The sequence below is a fragment of the Podarcis gaigeae genome, assembly GCF_964106915.1.
Source record: "Podarcis gaigeae genome assembly, chromosome: 16".
In the NCBI taxonomy this organism is placed as follows: Eukaryota; Metazoa; Chordata; class Lepidosauria; order Squamata; family Lacertidae; genus Podarcis; species Podarcis gaigeae.
Window position 1 is genome coordinate 3,618,661 of NC_139693.1, and position 15,193 is coordinate 3,633,853.

At 49.8% G+C, this 15,193-nt stretch overlaps 1 protein-coding gene across 5 annotated transcripts in view; it reads left to right on the forward strand.

Moving 5' to 3' along the window:
- The window catches only part of SETDB1 (SET domain bifurcated histone lysine methyltransferase 1), a 40,654-nt gene that overhangs the window by 5,648 nt on the left and 19,813 nt on the right, over positions 1-15,193 (forward strand). For 2 of the 5 annotated variants that reach the window (XM_083715523.1, XM_083715524.1), the window contains exons 3-11: positions 2,033-2,196; positions 3,694-3,731; positions 5,220-5,316; positions 6,845-6,973; positions 8,761-8,962; positions 11,494-11,567; positions 12,663-12,868; positions 13,772-13,901; positions 14,189-14,330. In XM_083715523.1, coding sequence (XP_083571649.1) covers positions 2,033-2,196; positions 3,694-3,731; positions 5,220-5,316; positions 6,845-6,973; positions 8,761-8,962; positions 11,494-11,567; positions 12,663-12,868; positions 13,772-13,901; positions 14,189-14,330 — 1,182 coding nt within the window. The remainder of the gene's footprint in view (positions 1-2,032; positions 2,197-3,693; positions 3,732-5,219; positions 5,317-6,844; positions 6,974-8,760; positions 8,963-11,493; positions 11,568-12,662; positions 12,869-13,771; positions 13,902-14,188; positions 14,331-15,193) is intronic. The other 3 variants (XM_083715526.1, XM_083715525.1, XM_083715527.1) reach the window with 3 other exon arrangements.

Below are 15,193 nucleotides of genomic sequence, written 5' to 3' on the forward strand. Positions count from 1 at the left end.
CCTATTGTGCCCTGTGTCCAGGGCAGCTGTTTATCGGCTCCACCTGGTACGCAGGATTAGACCCTCCCTGCCCGCAGACTGCCTCGCCAGAGTGGTGCATGCTCTAGTTATCTCCCGCTTAGACTACTGCCATGTGCTCTATGTGGGGCTACCTTTGAAGGTGACCCGGCAACTAGAACTAATCCAGAATGCGGCAGCTAGACTGGGGACTGGGAGCGGCCACCAAGACCATATAACACCGGTCTTGAAAGACGTACATTGGCTCCCAGTACGTTTTCGAGCACAATTCAAAGTGTTGGAGCTCACCTTTAAAGCCCTAAACAGCCTGGGTCCAGTATATCTGAAGGAACATCTCCACCCCCATCGTTCTACCTGAACACTGAGGTCCAGCTCCGAGGGCCTTCTGGTGGTTCCCTCACTGTAAGTAGCCAAGTTACAGGGAACCAGACAGAGGGCCTTCTCGGTAGTGGCGCCCTCCCTGTGGAACGCCCTCCCACCAGATGTCAAAGAGAACAACAACTACCAGACTTTTAGAAGACATCTGAAGGCAGCCCTCTTTAGGGAAGCTTTTAATGTTTGATGTAGTACAGTATTTTAATATTTTTTTGGAAGCCGCCCAGAGTGGCTGGGGAAGCCCAGCCAGATGGGTGGGGTATAAATAATAAATTATTGTTGTTGTTGTTGTTGTTGTTGTTGTTGTTATTTTGCTCTGTTGCCAATGTATTCTTAACTTAGTTTTCAGGCAAGGGTGTTGTTTTAGCTCAGTTGGCTGGAGCACGGGGCTGATAACGCCAGGGTTGCAGGCTTGATCTCCGTATCGGACAGCTGCATATTCCTGCATTGCAGGGTTTTGGATCAGACAATCCCCAGCTCCCTTCTGCCGCTATGTTTCTGTGGTGCCTTTTTGATGATAGTTGGAGTATTAGTTTTAAGTGTGTGGCAGGCCGCCTTGAGGGCATCCTGGTTTGGAGTAAAGTGGAAGGTCAGAAAACCTCCGCAAACCTAAAATGTGTGAGAGAAGGTTCTGTGTTTCCTTGAAAGCTGGTTCTCCCATAATAGCTTATTTGTTTGTTTGTTGAATTTATATCTCACCTTGAGGTGGTGTGCATAGTTTTCCCCAATCTCATTGAATCCCCTCAACAACCCTGTAAGGTAGTTACAGGTAGGTAGCCGTGTTGGTCTGCCGTAGTCGAAACAAAATAAAAAAAATTCCTTCCAGTAGCACCTTAGAGACCAACTGAGTTTGTTATTGGTATGAGATTTTGTGTGCATGTACGCTTCTTCAGATACACTGAAAGTCACCAGACCCTTATATATATAGTGAGAGGGTGGGGAAGGGCATTACTCAGAAGGGTGGTGGAAATGGGTGATTGGCTGATAGGTGTGGTAAACCTGTTGACGACTGTTAACGACTGCAGTTGGTCGTCGTCTTCTTTGGCGATCCCTCGTAGCTGAGTAAGATTGTCTTCCATAAACACGGTTTTAACAGTGAGTCCGTAAGTGACTGTGGAGGCCAATTCTGGATCCACACGTCCTTCCACAGTGGGGACATTGGTTTCCAGGCAGGAGTTGACCATGGTGTGGATTTGCCAAGCGTGCCTTCCTCCTAGCACATTTCTAGCACGTGCTAGAATTGGTCTTACAGGAAAAAGCAAGGGGTGAGATGGCTAAAAATAGCTTTATCATGTATTCTGTAAGGTAGGTTGGGCTGTGAGGCAGTGACCCCCCCCACCCAGATCACACCCAGTGAGCTCCATGGCTGAGTGAGGATTCGAACCCTCGTCTTCCAAACTGTAGTCTGACACTCCAACACACTGATTTCTCCAGTGTGGTGTAGTGGTTAAGAGCGATAGTCTCGTAATCTGGGGAACCGGGTTCGCGTCTCCGCTCCTCCACATGGAGCTGCCGTGGGGGAGGAAGGGAAAAGGAGAATGTGAGCCGCTTTGAGACTCCTTCGGGTAGGGATAAAGCGGGATAGCCAATCCAATTCTTCTTCCTCTCTCTCTCTCTCTCTCTCTTGCTACCCCAACAGGGCTGTGGGTGAATGTGAAGTTCTTGTCAAGGATATCTATGCGAACCTGGGCCTGGAATATCTGGAGACTGACTCGGAGGAGGACGATGCTGCATCCAAGCCCATGGAAGTGATTGAGATCCCTGATGAGGACGACGATGACGATGTCATGAGCATCGATTCAGGTTAGGCGCCTGGTGGAGTCAAGTAAGAAAGACCAGGGATCTTTGGTCCTCCAACTGTTGCTGAACTACTGACTCTCATTAACCCTAGCTATGCTTCGAAGGCTAAGGATGATGGGAGTTGTAGTTCAGCAGCATCTGGAGGACCCGAGGCTCTGAGATGTCCTCTGATGCCTTATATGCATATAGGGAAGTGAGGGGCAGGTGGGGCTCGCCGACCTGGGAAGGTAGCCCATCTAGGAGAAGGAAAACTCTGATCCTAAACCTCCGCTGTCTTGCGGGGTATCTTTGGAAGAAAAAAAGACTAAGGTGTAAACCCTACACAAGTCCAGAGACGGTAGGATGGCACCTTGCCTCCTTCTGGCAACTCCTGCAGCCAAGCTGGTGCCAAACGTATTGCTCTGCTTTCCTTCGCGGTGGCGTAGCGTGGGTTGTCAGCACCCGGGGCAAGGCAAGTAATTTGTGCCCCCTAACCCCTAACCTGCCGCTGCTGCCAGCTTCTTCTTGCTGCTGCCTGGGCTGGTCGGGTGTGGTTCTCTCCCGCGCTGAGCGCTGCGCTGGGCGGCCGCTGCACTGTCCCTCCCCCAGATAGTCCCTCGCTCTCTCTCCGCTCTGCACCGCAACGCACGCCTGGCACCCTCCCCTTCCACAGTGGGCGGCGACCCGGCAGCTTGGATCGGATTCGCACAGCCAGCACTGCAGTGAGAGAGAGTGAGTGAGCCAGGTAGGGGCAGAGAGCTGCGAGTGCGAGCGCGCACCCCCAGATGTTGCGCCCTGTGCGCCCGGCCCCCCTTGCACCCCCCACGCTACGCCACTGTTCCTTTGGACCACATCAGCAAGGCTGAGGAGTGGGGGGCTTGTCTGAGCAGTCCAGGACCTCCTGAGACATTGCCCAGGCTTGCGTCCCAGGGCTTAGGTGCTGCTAATGCAGCAGTTTGATTTCACCCACAGAGGTACACTCCACTGTCTCTTGAGACAGATGGAAGCCAACAATATATGCAGAGATAAACAAAGCATTTTTAGTTCTCTATTCAGCCGGAAAAGGCTCCCAGAGCAGCTTGCAACAGTTGCTAAAAAGACATCCTCTGCCCCAAGGCTTACAATGTAAATAACACAGCACTAAAGAAAAATGGAATGGGGAGGGTGGAGGATGTATACAGAAAAATCGGGTGCGTATTCCCCCTCACACACAATACAGTGGTACCTCGGGTTACAGACGCTTCAGGTTACAAACTCTGTTAACTCAGAAATAGTACCTCGGGTTAAGAACTTAGCTTCAGGATGAGAACAGAAACCGCGTGGCGGCAGTGGGAGGTTAGCTAAAGTGGTGCTGCAGGTTAAGAACAGTTTCAGGTTTAGAACAGACCTGCAGAACGAATTAAGTTCTTAACCCGAGGTACCACTGTAATTGATTATGACTCATCTGAAATGGGTGGCAGGCTTATAGATACTTCCTAGAAGTAAGGGTTTTTTTTACATCTAAACTTTTTTTAATTTCAGCAGATGCAAGTAACAAAATGGCGAAGGATCAGAAGTTGGTGAGTTTTTTGGGTGGTGGGAAATCACTTGAGCATCAAGATCTTGTAGATAAATGTTTTCCTGCAACCTGCCCAGCTTCAGCAGGTGCCCTCAGGGCCTGGGGCCCCAATCCTGGGAACTGAAGGTTCCAGCCCCCCTTTGTTCAAGGGAGAGGCATGTGCGAAGGGGAGGTGTCTGGGTCTGATGACTGGTTGAACCTTACTGTGCTGATTTCCACCAGCTTTCACTCCTTGCCACTGGGTGCTTTTCCGTTTGCTGCCTGGGAGCAGGGAAAATTAGCTGGGTGGGTAGGGAAATTGCCAGGAGAAGGGGAGTCACCTTGAACATGAGCAGCAAGCTATGTCTGTAACTATGCCACATTTCAAGGGCATTGCTGGCTCAGTTGATTAGAGCAGGATGCTGATAATGCCAAGGTTGCAGATTGGGTCCTTGTAGGAGATAGCTGTGTAGTCCTGCATTGCAAGGGGTTGGACTAGATCAGAGCTTTCCAGACTTTTCAAGATGGTGGCACACGTTGTTGACATGCGTCATTCCGCGACACAGTAATTCAGGTTTGCATCCTTTCACTACACAGTAATTCAGGTTTGCATCCTTTCGCGGCACAGTAATTCAGGTTTGCATCCTTTCGTGACACAGTAATTCAAGTTTGCGCCCTTTCGCCACACAGTAATTCAGGTTTGCATCCTTTCGCCGCACAGTAATTCAGGTTTGCATCCTTTCACTACACAGTGATTCAGTTTTACTAGCAAACTGGAGGTTAAACCAAGCCTTTCCAGCCCCAGGAGAAGGGCAGGGAGCGTTTGTGCGACACACATACACACTGCAGCCAACACACTTAACGTGTTGCAACACACAGTTTGGAAAGCTCTGGACTAGATGAATCTCAGGTTCCCCTTCCAGCTCCATAATTCCATGTTTCTACAACGCAGGTGGCACTGTGGGTTAAACCACAGAGCCTAGGACTTGCCGATCAGAAGATCAGCGGTTCGAATCCCTGTGACGGGGTGAGCTCCCGTTGCTCGGTCCCTGCTCCTGCCCACCTAGCAGTTCGAAAGCACGTCAAAGTGCAAGTAGATAAATAGGTACCACTCTGGCGGGAAGGTAAACGGTGTTTCCGTGCACTGCTCTGGTTCTCCAGAAGCAGCTTAGTCCTGCTGGCCACATGACCAGGAAGCTGGACACTGGCTCCCTTGGCCAGTAAAGCGAGATGAGCGCCACAACCCCAGAGTCGGTCACAACTGGACCTAATGGTCAGGGGTCCTTTACCTTTACCTTTACCTATGATTCCCAAGAGCACCACCTCAGCTCTGCTAGTCCAAAAAGGGCCCTCCTGTTCTCCCTCTATGGCCAACCATCCAGATAGCATGGCCGGCCGAGAGAAGCTCACCTCTTGGTGTTCTGGGTTCGAGTCCTGTGCTTGTTTTGTTCTCCCGGGAAAATTTTTTAAAAGGAGGTACTTAAGAGATGCCTGTCCCTTCTGTCTGCAGCTTCGGGAAGCCATGGCTGCCATGAGGAAGTCTGCGCAGGATGTTCAGAAATTCATGGACGCCGTGAACAGAAAGGACGGCCTGGACTCCTACCGGGGTAGTTGTGCGCGAAAAATATCAGTGGTCCAATATGTGAGCCGGCTTCAGCCTTGCAGCCCGCCTGCTAACATTTTTCAGGGCTGCATTTTTATCTGTGTACACTGGGGTGGTCAGTCCTCTGGAGTCCACTTGCCAGTGGGTGTGTGGCTAAAGGGAACCTTGTGATTGGTTTGCATCCATGGCATATACCATATTTTTTGCTCTATAGGACGCACTTTCCCCCCTCCAAAAATGAAGGGGAAATGTGTGTGCATCCTATGGGGCGAATGCAGGCTTTCGTTGAAGCCTGGAGAGCGAGAGGGGTCGGTGCGCACCCCTCTCGCTCTCCAGCGAGATTCGGGCAGATATCCGCAAGCCTGGGGAGCCTGGCGCAAGCCTGTTCTGGGGGCTGGGGTCGGGGGAAGCTCGGGCTTCTCCCGCCCCAGCCCCGCGCCTGAGGGGGGAAATAATTTTTTTTTCTTTACTCTCCCCCCCCAAAAAAACTAGGTGCACTCTGGGCCGATGCGCCCTATAGGGCAAAAAATATGGTACTGGCCAGAAGATTTGATTCAGATCCTCATTTGGCTTTTTGGGGGGCGGGGAGGCCTCCTCAGTCTGGGGCACTTCGTAGGCTGCAGGGTTATTGTTATTATTATTTATTGAATTTATATACCGCCCTATACCCAGGGGTCTCAGGGCGGTTCACAGAATAAAATCAATATATAAAACCACATAATATAATACAACTCTGCTTACGATTGGTGACATGAATCCAAATGCACAAGGAATGTTGCATAGAAGAACTGCCAATCTGGGTATAAAACAGCAGCATTTTTTTTAGTAAACAATAATGGGGTACAACCAGAAATGCTCAAGCAGTTTATTGTCAAGTTCCTGGTAGTAACTTCTCTCTCTTTCTTGCAATCTGTCTTCAACTTTCTTATCTTTGGCCAGAACTGGAGCAAGGTCATCCCTCCAGAGAGCACTGAAGCCTGAGAAATTTCAGAAGGATAGCTGCAGAGACAAGGGTAGACATAATAATTTTGGGGTGTATGAAGAAGCAATCACTTAACATTCTCTAGTCTTCTGTTGGCAGTTCTGTGAGCATGAACAAGATGCTTCTGGGTGAGGACCTGCAAAATTGCAAATACAGTCGTACCTTGGAACCTGAACACCTTGCGAGTCAAACGTTTTGGCTCCGGAACGCTGCAAACCCGGAAGTGAGTGTTCCGGTTTGCAAACGTTCTTTGGAACCCGAATGTTTGACACAGCTTCCAATTGGCTGCAGGAGATTCCTGCAGCAAATCGGAAGCTGCGCCTTGGTTTATGAATGTTTTGGAAGTCGAACAGACTTCCGGAACAGATTCCACTTGACTTCCGAGGTATTACTGTAGATCCAGAGGCTTTTTGACCCTGATCCCCACTGTCACAGAGCAGACCTCCTGGTCGTGTGGCAGAGCATCCCATAATGACAGCAGTGACGGATCTGGAGCACGAGTCTAAAGGAAACGGTTCTCAAGTATCCTCCCCCCTCTGCCTGTTTGCAGGATCACAGCAGGTGAGTCCCGGCTGTGAGCTCACCCACGATGGAGACTTATCCGTCGGGGACCGCGTCCTGGGGAAGAAGCGGACAAAGACCTGGCACAAGGGCACCCTGATCGCCATCCAGACTGTGGGTGAGTGCGCCAGCCTGCTGGCCAAAGGATCGCACTGTTTTATTTACTTAGAGCTTGCCTCTCATGTGCACTCGCCACTAAGCGATGTGCAAGAGTGTGCTGCGGAAACAGAAATCGATAACACCAGAATTCAGTTAAAATGTTTTCTGGGATATATTAGGAAGGCCTTCAGTAGGCACCGAAAGTTCAACAGGGAGAGTGGGCCTGCCTGATCTCAGCTGGAAAATATAACTACAGGTGAGGGGGGCAGGTGTTGGTGAGGCTTGCCTGAGACGGTGTTTGGGGGCACTGCTGATCAGCTAATTGTCAGATCTGCAGAAGTTCCTTTCTCTTCAAAACGCAGGGCAAAACAGCATTTGGAGAGGGTGTTCTGAAAACAGTTGAGGTAGCAAACAAAGGGGGGGGGCAGATGATTGACAGGTGGGTGGCAATTCAGCTGTCAGGATTGGCCCAGGATTGGCAGGACAGGTGCTGGTATGGATACCACATAATGCCCGTTCTGCAATCTCGATCTTTTTAGGGCGGCAGCAACTACGCTTTGGAACTCCCATCGTTTTGACGCTTTCTATCTACTCTCTTCAGCAAGCATTCTTGTTTAGACAAGCCTATCCAGAAGTTTAGAAATCTGATGTGCACGTTTTTATCTGTTTTCAGTCTTTTTGAAGGTCTTAAATTATCGCTGTTAACTTTTCTTATTGCTAATCCCATACCATCTGTTTTTGTAAACGGTTTTGAGGTTGCATTTTTAAACAACCGAGCACTGTGTGTATTTTTTTGAAATAAGGAAAGAAGTGAGGGGTTTTGGGGGGGGAGAGAGCCATCTGGGGGTCTATCTGCTTGAATAGCAAAGGATCCTACGCCCCACGATAACTGCCATGTCACTTCTAATAGACTGAGGACTTTAGCACCTGTCTTGGTGTAAGACACCATAATCATACTCTCCCCCCCCCCCAAAAAAAAGCTTAGGTTAAAAATTGGCCCCTATTTGTAATGACCGGCTGGGATGCAAAAAAGTTGGGAGCTGCACGGTCAGGGAAAAAACAATGCTGTCCAGGGTTGTAAAGACTGCGGAGAGAATAATTGGGTGAAATCTTCCCACCTTGGATCAAATCTACGCTTCCAGGTGCCATAAGAAAGCTGCAGAGATAGTGCGCACCCCAGAAACTGAGAAACAGTTTCTACTCAAATGAAATTCTGGTTTTAAACGCAGTATAAGGAGTCTCTAGGGACGCAGGTGGCGCTGTGGGTTAAAGCCTCAGCGCTTAGGACTTGCTGATCGAAAGGTCGGCGGTTCGAATCCCTGCGGCGGGGTGCGCTCCCGCTGCTCGGTCCCAGCGCCTGCCAACCTAGCAGTTCGAAAACACCTCCGGGTGCAAGTAGATAAATAGGGACCGCTTACCAGCGGGAAGGTAAACGGCGTTTCCGTGTGCGGCTCTGGCTCGCCAGAGCAGCGATGTCACGCTGGCCACGTGACCCGGAAGTGTCTCCGGACAGCGCTGGCCCCTGGCCTCTTAAGTGAGATGGGCGCACAACCCCAGAGTCTGTCAAGACTGGCCCGTACGGGCAGGGGTACCTTTACCTTTACCTATAAGGAGTCTCTATAGTGTATTGTATTTTAAAATGGGGTTTCAGAGTTTTAAGGGTTTTTGAATGTCTTATGTAGATTTTTCAATTTTATTGTTCTGAATGGGGCAATGACAATAAAGATATCGTATCGTATCGTAAAGTTGCGAGCCAGGGTCGCCCCATTTTTCAGCCACCGCTCCTCCCCTTTCGCCCCCTCCCAGGCCCTGGGAAGAAATACAAGGTGAAGTTTGACAACAAAGGGAAGAGCCTTCTCTCGGGGAACCACATCGCCTACGACTACCATCCTTCGGCCGACAAGCTCCATGTCGGGAGCCGGGTGGTGGCTAAGTACAAGGACGGCAACCAGATGTGGCTCTACGCCGGGATCGTGGCCGAGACGCCCAACGTCAAGAACAAGATGAGGTCTGAGGGGTGGGCGGGTCAGAGCGGGTTACCTTTCCCTTTTTATTGTCAAGAAACCATTGCAGTTCTTTCATCATTGCTTCCGATATACAGTGGTACCTCGGGATGCGAACGGGATCCGTTCCGGAGTCCCGTTCGCATCTCGAAGCAAACGTAACCCGTGTTTGCGCGTGCGCGGGTCACATTTCAGTGCTTCTGTGCATGCACGTGACGTCATTTTGACAGTATGCGCATGCGGCGACACCCAGAAGTAACGCACTCCGTTACTTCTGGGTCGCCACGGAGCGCAACCTGAAAATGCTTAACCCGAAGCGTATGACTGTATTCATTTAGAGAAGCAGGACCAAAGCGGGAGACAGGCTAGCAACAGCGGAGAACTTTTTCCTTTAAGTCCAAGGGCCATATTGGGCAGTTTTGTGGGGGCCGCATGCCAGGGTGCTGGGAGGGGACAGAGGCAACTGCAGAAAACATCTTTGTTCAGGCCAGCCTCTCCAGACACGTAAAGGTTCTGGGTTGTGGTTTTTTTTAAAAGTTTGCTGTTGAATGTTTCAGCGACTGGCTTTTAACCGAATTTTTATTGTTGATTTTTAATCCCCTATTTTGCCTTATTTTTGCGTAAAAAACAGCTCTGAGGTTTCATTACTGTCAAGTGGAATGTAGATTTTCATTAGTGGGCAGAGCAATGTAAATAAGTGGGCGGAGCAATGTATGTCCAATTTTACCTTTTTTGCACGGTAGACTAGTTCCTACACTTTGGAACTCCCTGCCTATTGGCGGGCGCTTTCCTTGTGCTCCTTTTTGGCGCCTGCTAAAAACATGTTTGTTCAGACAAGCCTGCCCTGATGTTCAGAAAGTTTGATGCATGTTTTAACCCGTTTTCAGTCTTAAATGATTGCTGTTAATTTTCCTTACTGAAAATTTTTATTGCTTTATCTCTTTTGTAAACCACTTTGAGATTTTTACAGTCAAGCAGTCTAAAAAAAATTTATGAAATAAATGAAATAGATAATACAGTTGCACCTTGGTTCTTGAACGGAATCCGTTCTACTTCCGGAAACGTTCAAAAACCAAGGCGCGGCTTCTGATTGGCTGCAGGAAGCCTCCTGCAGCCAATCAGAAGTTGTGTCAGACGTTCGGGTTCCAAAGAACGTTCGCAAACTGGAACACTCACTTCCAGGTTTGCGGTGTTCAGGAGCCAAAAGGTTTGAGTCACAAGGCGTTTGAAAACCAAGGTACGACTGTACACTCACTCACCTTCTAGCCTGCATCCAGAGAAGCGAGTGACACAGAGTTCAAGGACACATTTCCAGGCAGGCAGAATTACTCGAAGAGAGGAATCAGGCCTAGGGAGATTCTGCAATGAACAGAGACATAGCTGTCAACTTACAGATTTGAAAAATAGGGGCCAGCAGCCTCGAAAATAAGGGATCAGCAGCCAAAATAAGGGATCAACAATTACTTTGATAAAATACATATTTTGTTGCATGCAAATGGCTTTAGGTACCTATCAGGTCCATAAATCACCATATAGCATATATTCAAGACAAAAAAAGCAACAATTTTTTGTTGACAAAGGACAGCTAGACATAGAAAGGGCCCCATTACCTTCAGTAGCTTATTTAAGGGACATCATCAATAAGGGACAGCAGCGGGACGTGGCGCTGGGATAAGGGACTGCCCCGCCAAATAAGGGACGCTTGACGGCTATGAACAGAGAGAGAAGCTAAGCTAGGGTTGTGTTAGGCGTTAATGTGTAAATAGGGACCCCTGTCACTCACCCTAACCTTGCGAAGTGGGCAGAAGCTCACTCTGGATTGCCAGGGTAGATCTCCCAGGTGGTTTGTCTTAACTGCATAACAGTATGGATGTGTGTAAAAGGTAAAGGTACCCCTGCCCGTACAGGCCAGTCATGACCGACTCTAGGGTTGCGCGCTCATCTCGCTCAAGAGGCCGGGAGCTGGCGCCGTCTGGAGACACTTCCGGGTCACGTGGCCAGCGTGACGAAGCTGTAACTGGTGAGCCAGCACCAGTGCCGCAGACGGAAACGCCGTTTACCTTCCCGCTAGAAAGCGGCACCTATTTATCTACTTGCACTTTGATGTGCTTTTGAACTGCTAGGTGGGCAGGAGCAGGGACCGAGTAATGGGAGCTCACCCCGCCGCGGGGATTTGAACCGCCGACCTTACGATCAGCAAGTCCTAGGCACTGAGGTTTTACCCACAGCGCCACCTGCGTCATGGGTGTGTGGATTTTTGGTTATGGAAGGATTTGCGAAACCCTGTTCCCCTAACACTTATTTCTTTCCAAAAATGCATATATCACTTGACTGTAAACAAAAACAAAAAACCCAGCAATAGCAAAATACCTGGAAGTGGTTTGCAAAAAAGAATAAAACAATGAAATGACCAGTTAGAGAAAAATGGTTAAAGACAACTATTTAAAGCATTAAAGGAAAGAGATGGTGGTAGAATCCTTGGGATTGAGTCCTGCTGTTTAACTGGGCATTGCCTCCCCCCTTCCCTCCCTCCCAGGTTCCTCATCTTCTTCGATGATGGTTACGCCTCCTACGTCGTCCAGCCAGAGCTCTACCTGATCTGCAGGCCTCGTGAGTTTGTTTGTTTCAATCTGATCGTTCATTTATCTAAACAGGTTTCTCTTCTGCCTTCTGAGGGTGTGAAGCTTTCCTCTTCTTTTTACAAAAACTGTGTGTGTGTGGAGGGAGATGGCAGTTAACTGAAACAGCAGCATTACAGTAAGGGAAAGACGGTAGCAGCTTTGCATCCCTAAGGTTTGCTAGGCAACTCGAAGCGACTTACAACTGTTTCAGCAAAAAAACAAGCACATACAGTACGCTAAAACCAGCATTATTTTTTTCGTGTGTGTGTGTGTGTGTGTATACACACACATACACACACATATATATATGCATACGTATATATACACCCACACCCCATTCAGTGCTTTTTTTCTGGGGGTACGCATACCCCTAAACATTTTTTTAGAAAAAAAGCACTGCACCCATATATATATATATATATATACACACACACACACACACACACACACATATACATACAAAGTGATACCTCGGTTGTCGAACGTAATCTGTTCTGGAAGACTTCTGAAACTTTGGACAACCAAGGCACAAAGGGCGGGCAGCAATTTCAATTGAGAAAATTGGAAAACATGCAGCGGAAGCGTTTACTTCTGGGTTTTCGGCATTCGAAAACCAAAACATTCGGCTTCCGAGATGCTCGGAAACTCAAGTACCACCGTGTGTGTGTGTGTGTGTTTGTGTGTGTGTGTATAGATATAGATATAGATGGCATTAAAACATCCAAACTACACAACAAGGATAGGGTATCCGGCTCTTTTTGAAGTACAACTCCCATCATTTCTAGCAGGACCACTTATCAGGGATAATGGGAATTGTAGTCCAAAAAGGTCTGGGCAACCAAGTTAGGGAAACCTTGACATATAGATGATTAAAAGCCAAAGGCCTGATGAGAAAGGAGTTTTTTTGCTGCATGCAATGATGGTGCCAGGCGAGCGCCTCCTTTTATAAGTTGCTTTGTGTGGATGATAAAGCTGGAAAGGCAAGAAAAGTATTTTGAAAAGTGTTCCATGCGGGAAAAATTCCGTTTTTTAGTTCCTTTTTTTTTTAATAAAAAAAGCAATCCGTGTGTTTTCCTTCCACCAGTCAAGAAGTCATGGGAGGACATAGAAGACATCTCGTGCCGGGATTTCATCGAGGAGTACGTCACGGCGTACCCGAACCGGCCGATGGTCTTGCTCAAGAGTGGCCAACTGATCAAAACCGAGTGGGAGGGGACCTGGTGGAAGTCCCGTGTGGAAGAAGTCGACGGGAGCCTGGTCAAAATCCTCTTCCTGGTAGGATCCGCTAAGGTATCGCTCACCCTTCCTTGCCTGTTTTGGATTATCTCTCTGTCGGAATACAACGGGGGTCCACTGCCCTTTCCGCGTCTTTCCCAGGACGCGAGATTTGTTGTCCCTGCTCCCCTACAGGACAGGGGGGTGAACAGCAGCAGGAGCCCAGCGATTGCAAGAGACAAGTGCTGAACTGCTGGGCCTTTGGGGGCGGCGTACAAACTCCCCCTACAGGACAGTAGAGTGTAGCGCACCAGAAGCCCAGCGTGACCAAGAGATGGATGCTGGGGCGGGTGTTTGTGTACATACTTCCCCCTACAGGTCAAGAGGGTACATAGCACAGGAAGTCCAGTGTGACCAAAAGATTAGTGCTGTACCACTGGACCTGGGGGGGGGGGGGTTACACACTCTCCCTGCAGGACAGGAGGATGTAGCGCACCAGAAACCCAATGTGACCAAGAGATGGGTGCTTGGGTGGGTGTTTGTGTACATACCTCCCCCTACAGGTCAGGAGGGTACATAGCACAGGAAGTCCAGTGTGACCAAAAGATTACTGCTGTACCACTGGACTTCTGGGGGAGAGGTGGATACACTCCCCCTGCAGGTCAGGAGGATGTAGCGCACCAGAAACCCAATGTGACCAAGAGATGGGTGCTTGGGTGGGTGTTTGTGTACATACCTCCCCCTACAGGTCAGGAGGGTACATAGCACAGGAAGTCCAGTGTGACCAAAAGATTACTGCTGTACCACTGGACTTCTGGGGGGGGTGGGTTGACACACTCCCCCTGCTGGACAGGAGGGTGTACGGCACCAGAAGCCCAGTGTGACCAAGAGTGCTAAACTTGTATGTGTGCATTAATCCCTTGACCCTCCCTGAGGGAACTGAGCCATGGTGCCTTTTTGCTCTCCCCGCACTGCCAGGATGACAAGCGCTGTGAATGGATCTACCGGGGATCCACCCGCCTGGAGCCGATGTTCAGCATGAAGACCTCCACCGCTTCCACCCTGGAGAAAAAGCAAGGAGGCCAAATGAGGACTCGCCCCAACGTCGGTAAAGCCTGCCCCCTCCTGTCTTTCTGAGCGCCATTCTGAGAATTGCCCGTGACCCGCGTTGTCGGGAATGAGGAGGGGGAGATACCGCAAGGGGAAGGGTGTCCTTTAAGTTCGTTAAATTTGTGCATCCCTTCCCCAAAGCAATTTGCAACCATACCAGAAAAAGAATATAACGAGCACGGACCCACATTTTGGGACACGGCTGTGTGAAATCGACTTGCCCGCCTCTGTCTCCAAGCTTCTCTCCCATTCTAAACTTTTCTATCTCTCTCTCTCTCCCGCCAGGGGCCGTCCGGAGCAAAGGGCCGGTCGTCCAGTACACACACGACTTAACGGGGACCAGCTCACAGTTCAAGCCCGTGGAACCTCCTCCGCCAATGCCTGTTGTGATGTCCCAGCCGGTTTCTCCCCAGTTCATTGATGTGGAGTAAGTCACTGAGGATTGCTCCGCGATGGGGAGCCTGGGAGGGTTATCGCTTGCTCTGTGTTTCCCGGCGGGCAAAGTGGCATCGCTCCAAGGTCTGCAGGCTGGCAGTCTTGGGTTTGGTGTGTTCAGCTAAAAGCATAGCTGTCAACCGTCCCTTATTTGACGGGAAAGCCCCTTATCCCAGCGCCGTGTCCAACTGCTGTCCCTTATTGATGATGTCCCTTAAATTCCAAAGGAAGCAGCTCCTCTCCCTCCCTCCCTCCCTGCCGGCCAGGGAGGAAGGAGGCTCCAACTGTGTCGCATGGCTGCGTTGCTCACCCAATGAGGAGTCTGAGAACGACTGGGGGGGTGGAGCTTGCATGCCTTGTGCCAATCAAATTGGCCGCGTTGCCTGGGGACTCGCCTTTGCTCAGCGCTTCCCAGCGGAGAGGTGACGGTGGTTTCCCTTGCTGCATCCCCTTTGCCGGGTTGCTGCGCTGTGGGAACCACCGCTTGAGGCTTTGTTTGGCTGATGGCTGGGCTTTCTGCCTTTGGCTCAGAAGTTGAACATACCTGTGCCCCTTGGGAAATCCCTTATTTTGGCTGCTGATCCCTTATTTTCGAGGCTGCTGGTCCCTTATTTTCAAATCTGTAAGTTGACAGCTGTGAGCTAAAAGGCTAAAGTCACAAATGATGAGGGCAGCCTTTCCACTTGAGACCCTGGGGAGCCGCCACTCCTTGGAACGGATGATGCTGGTCTTCCCCTACAACCCTGGACTCCAAATCCCATCATCCACAACAACTGCTCGCACTTGCTGGGAACGATGGGCATTGGACTCCTAGGACAGAAACAATTGCCCGGCGTACTCCAGCCATTTCTGCCT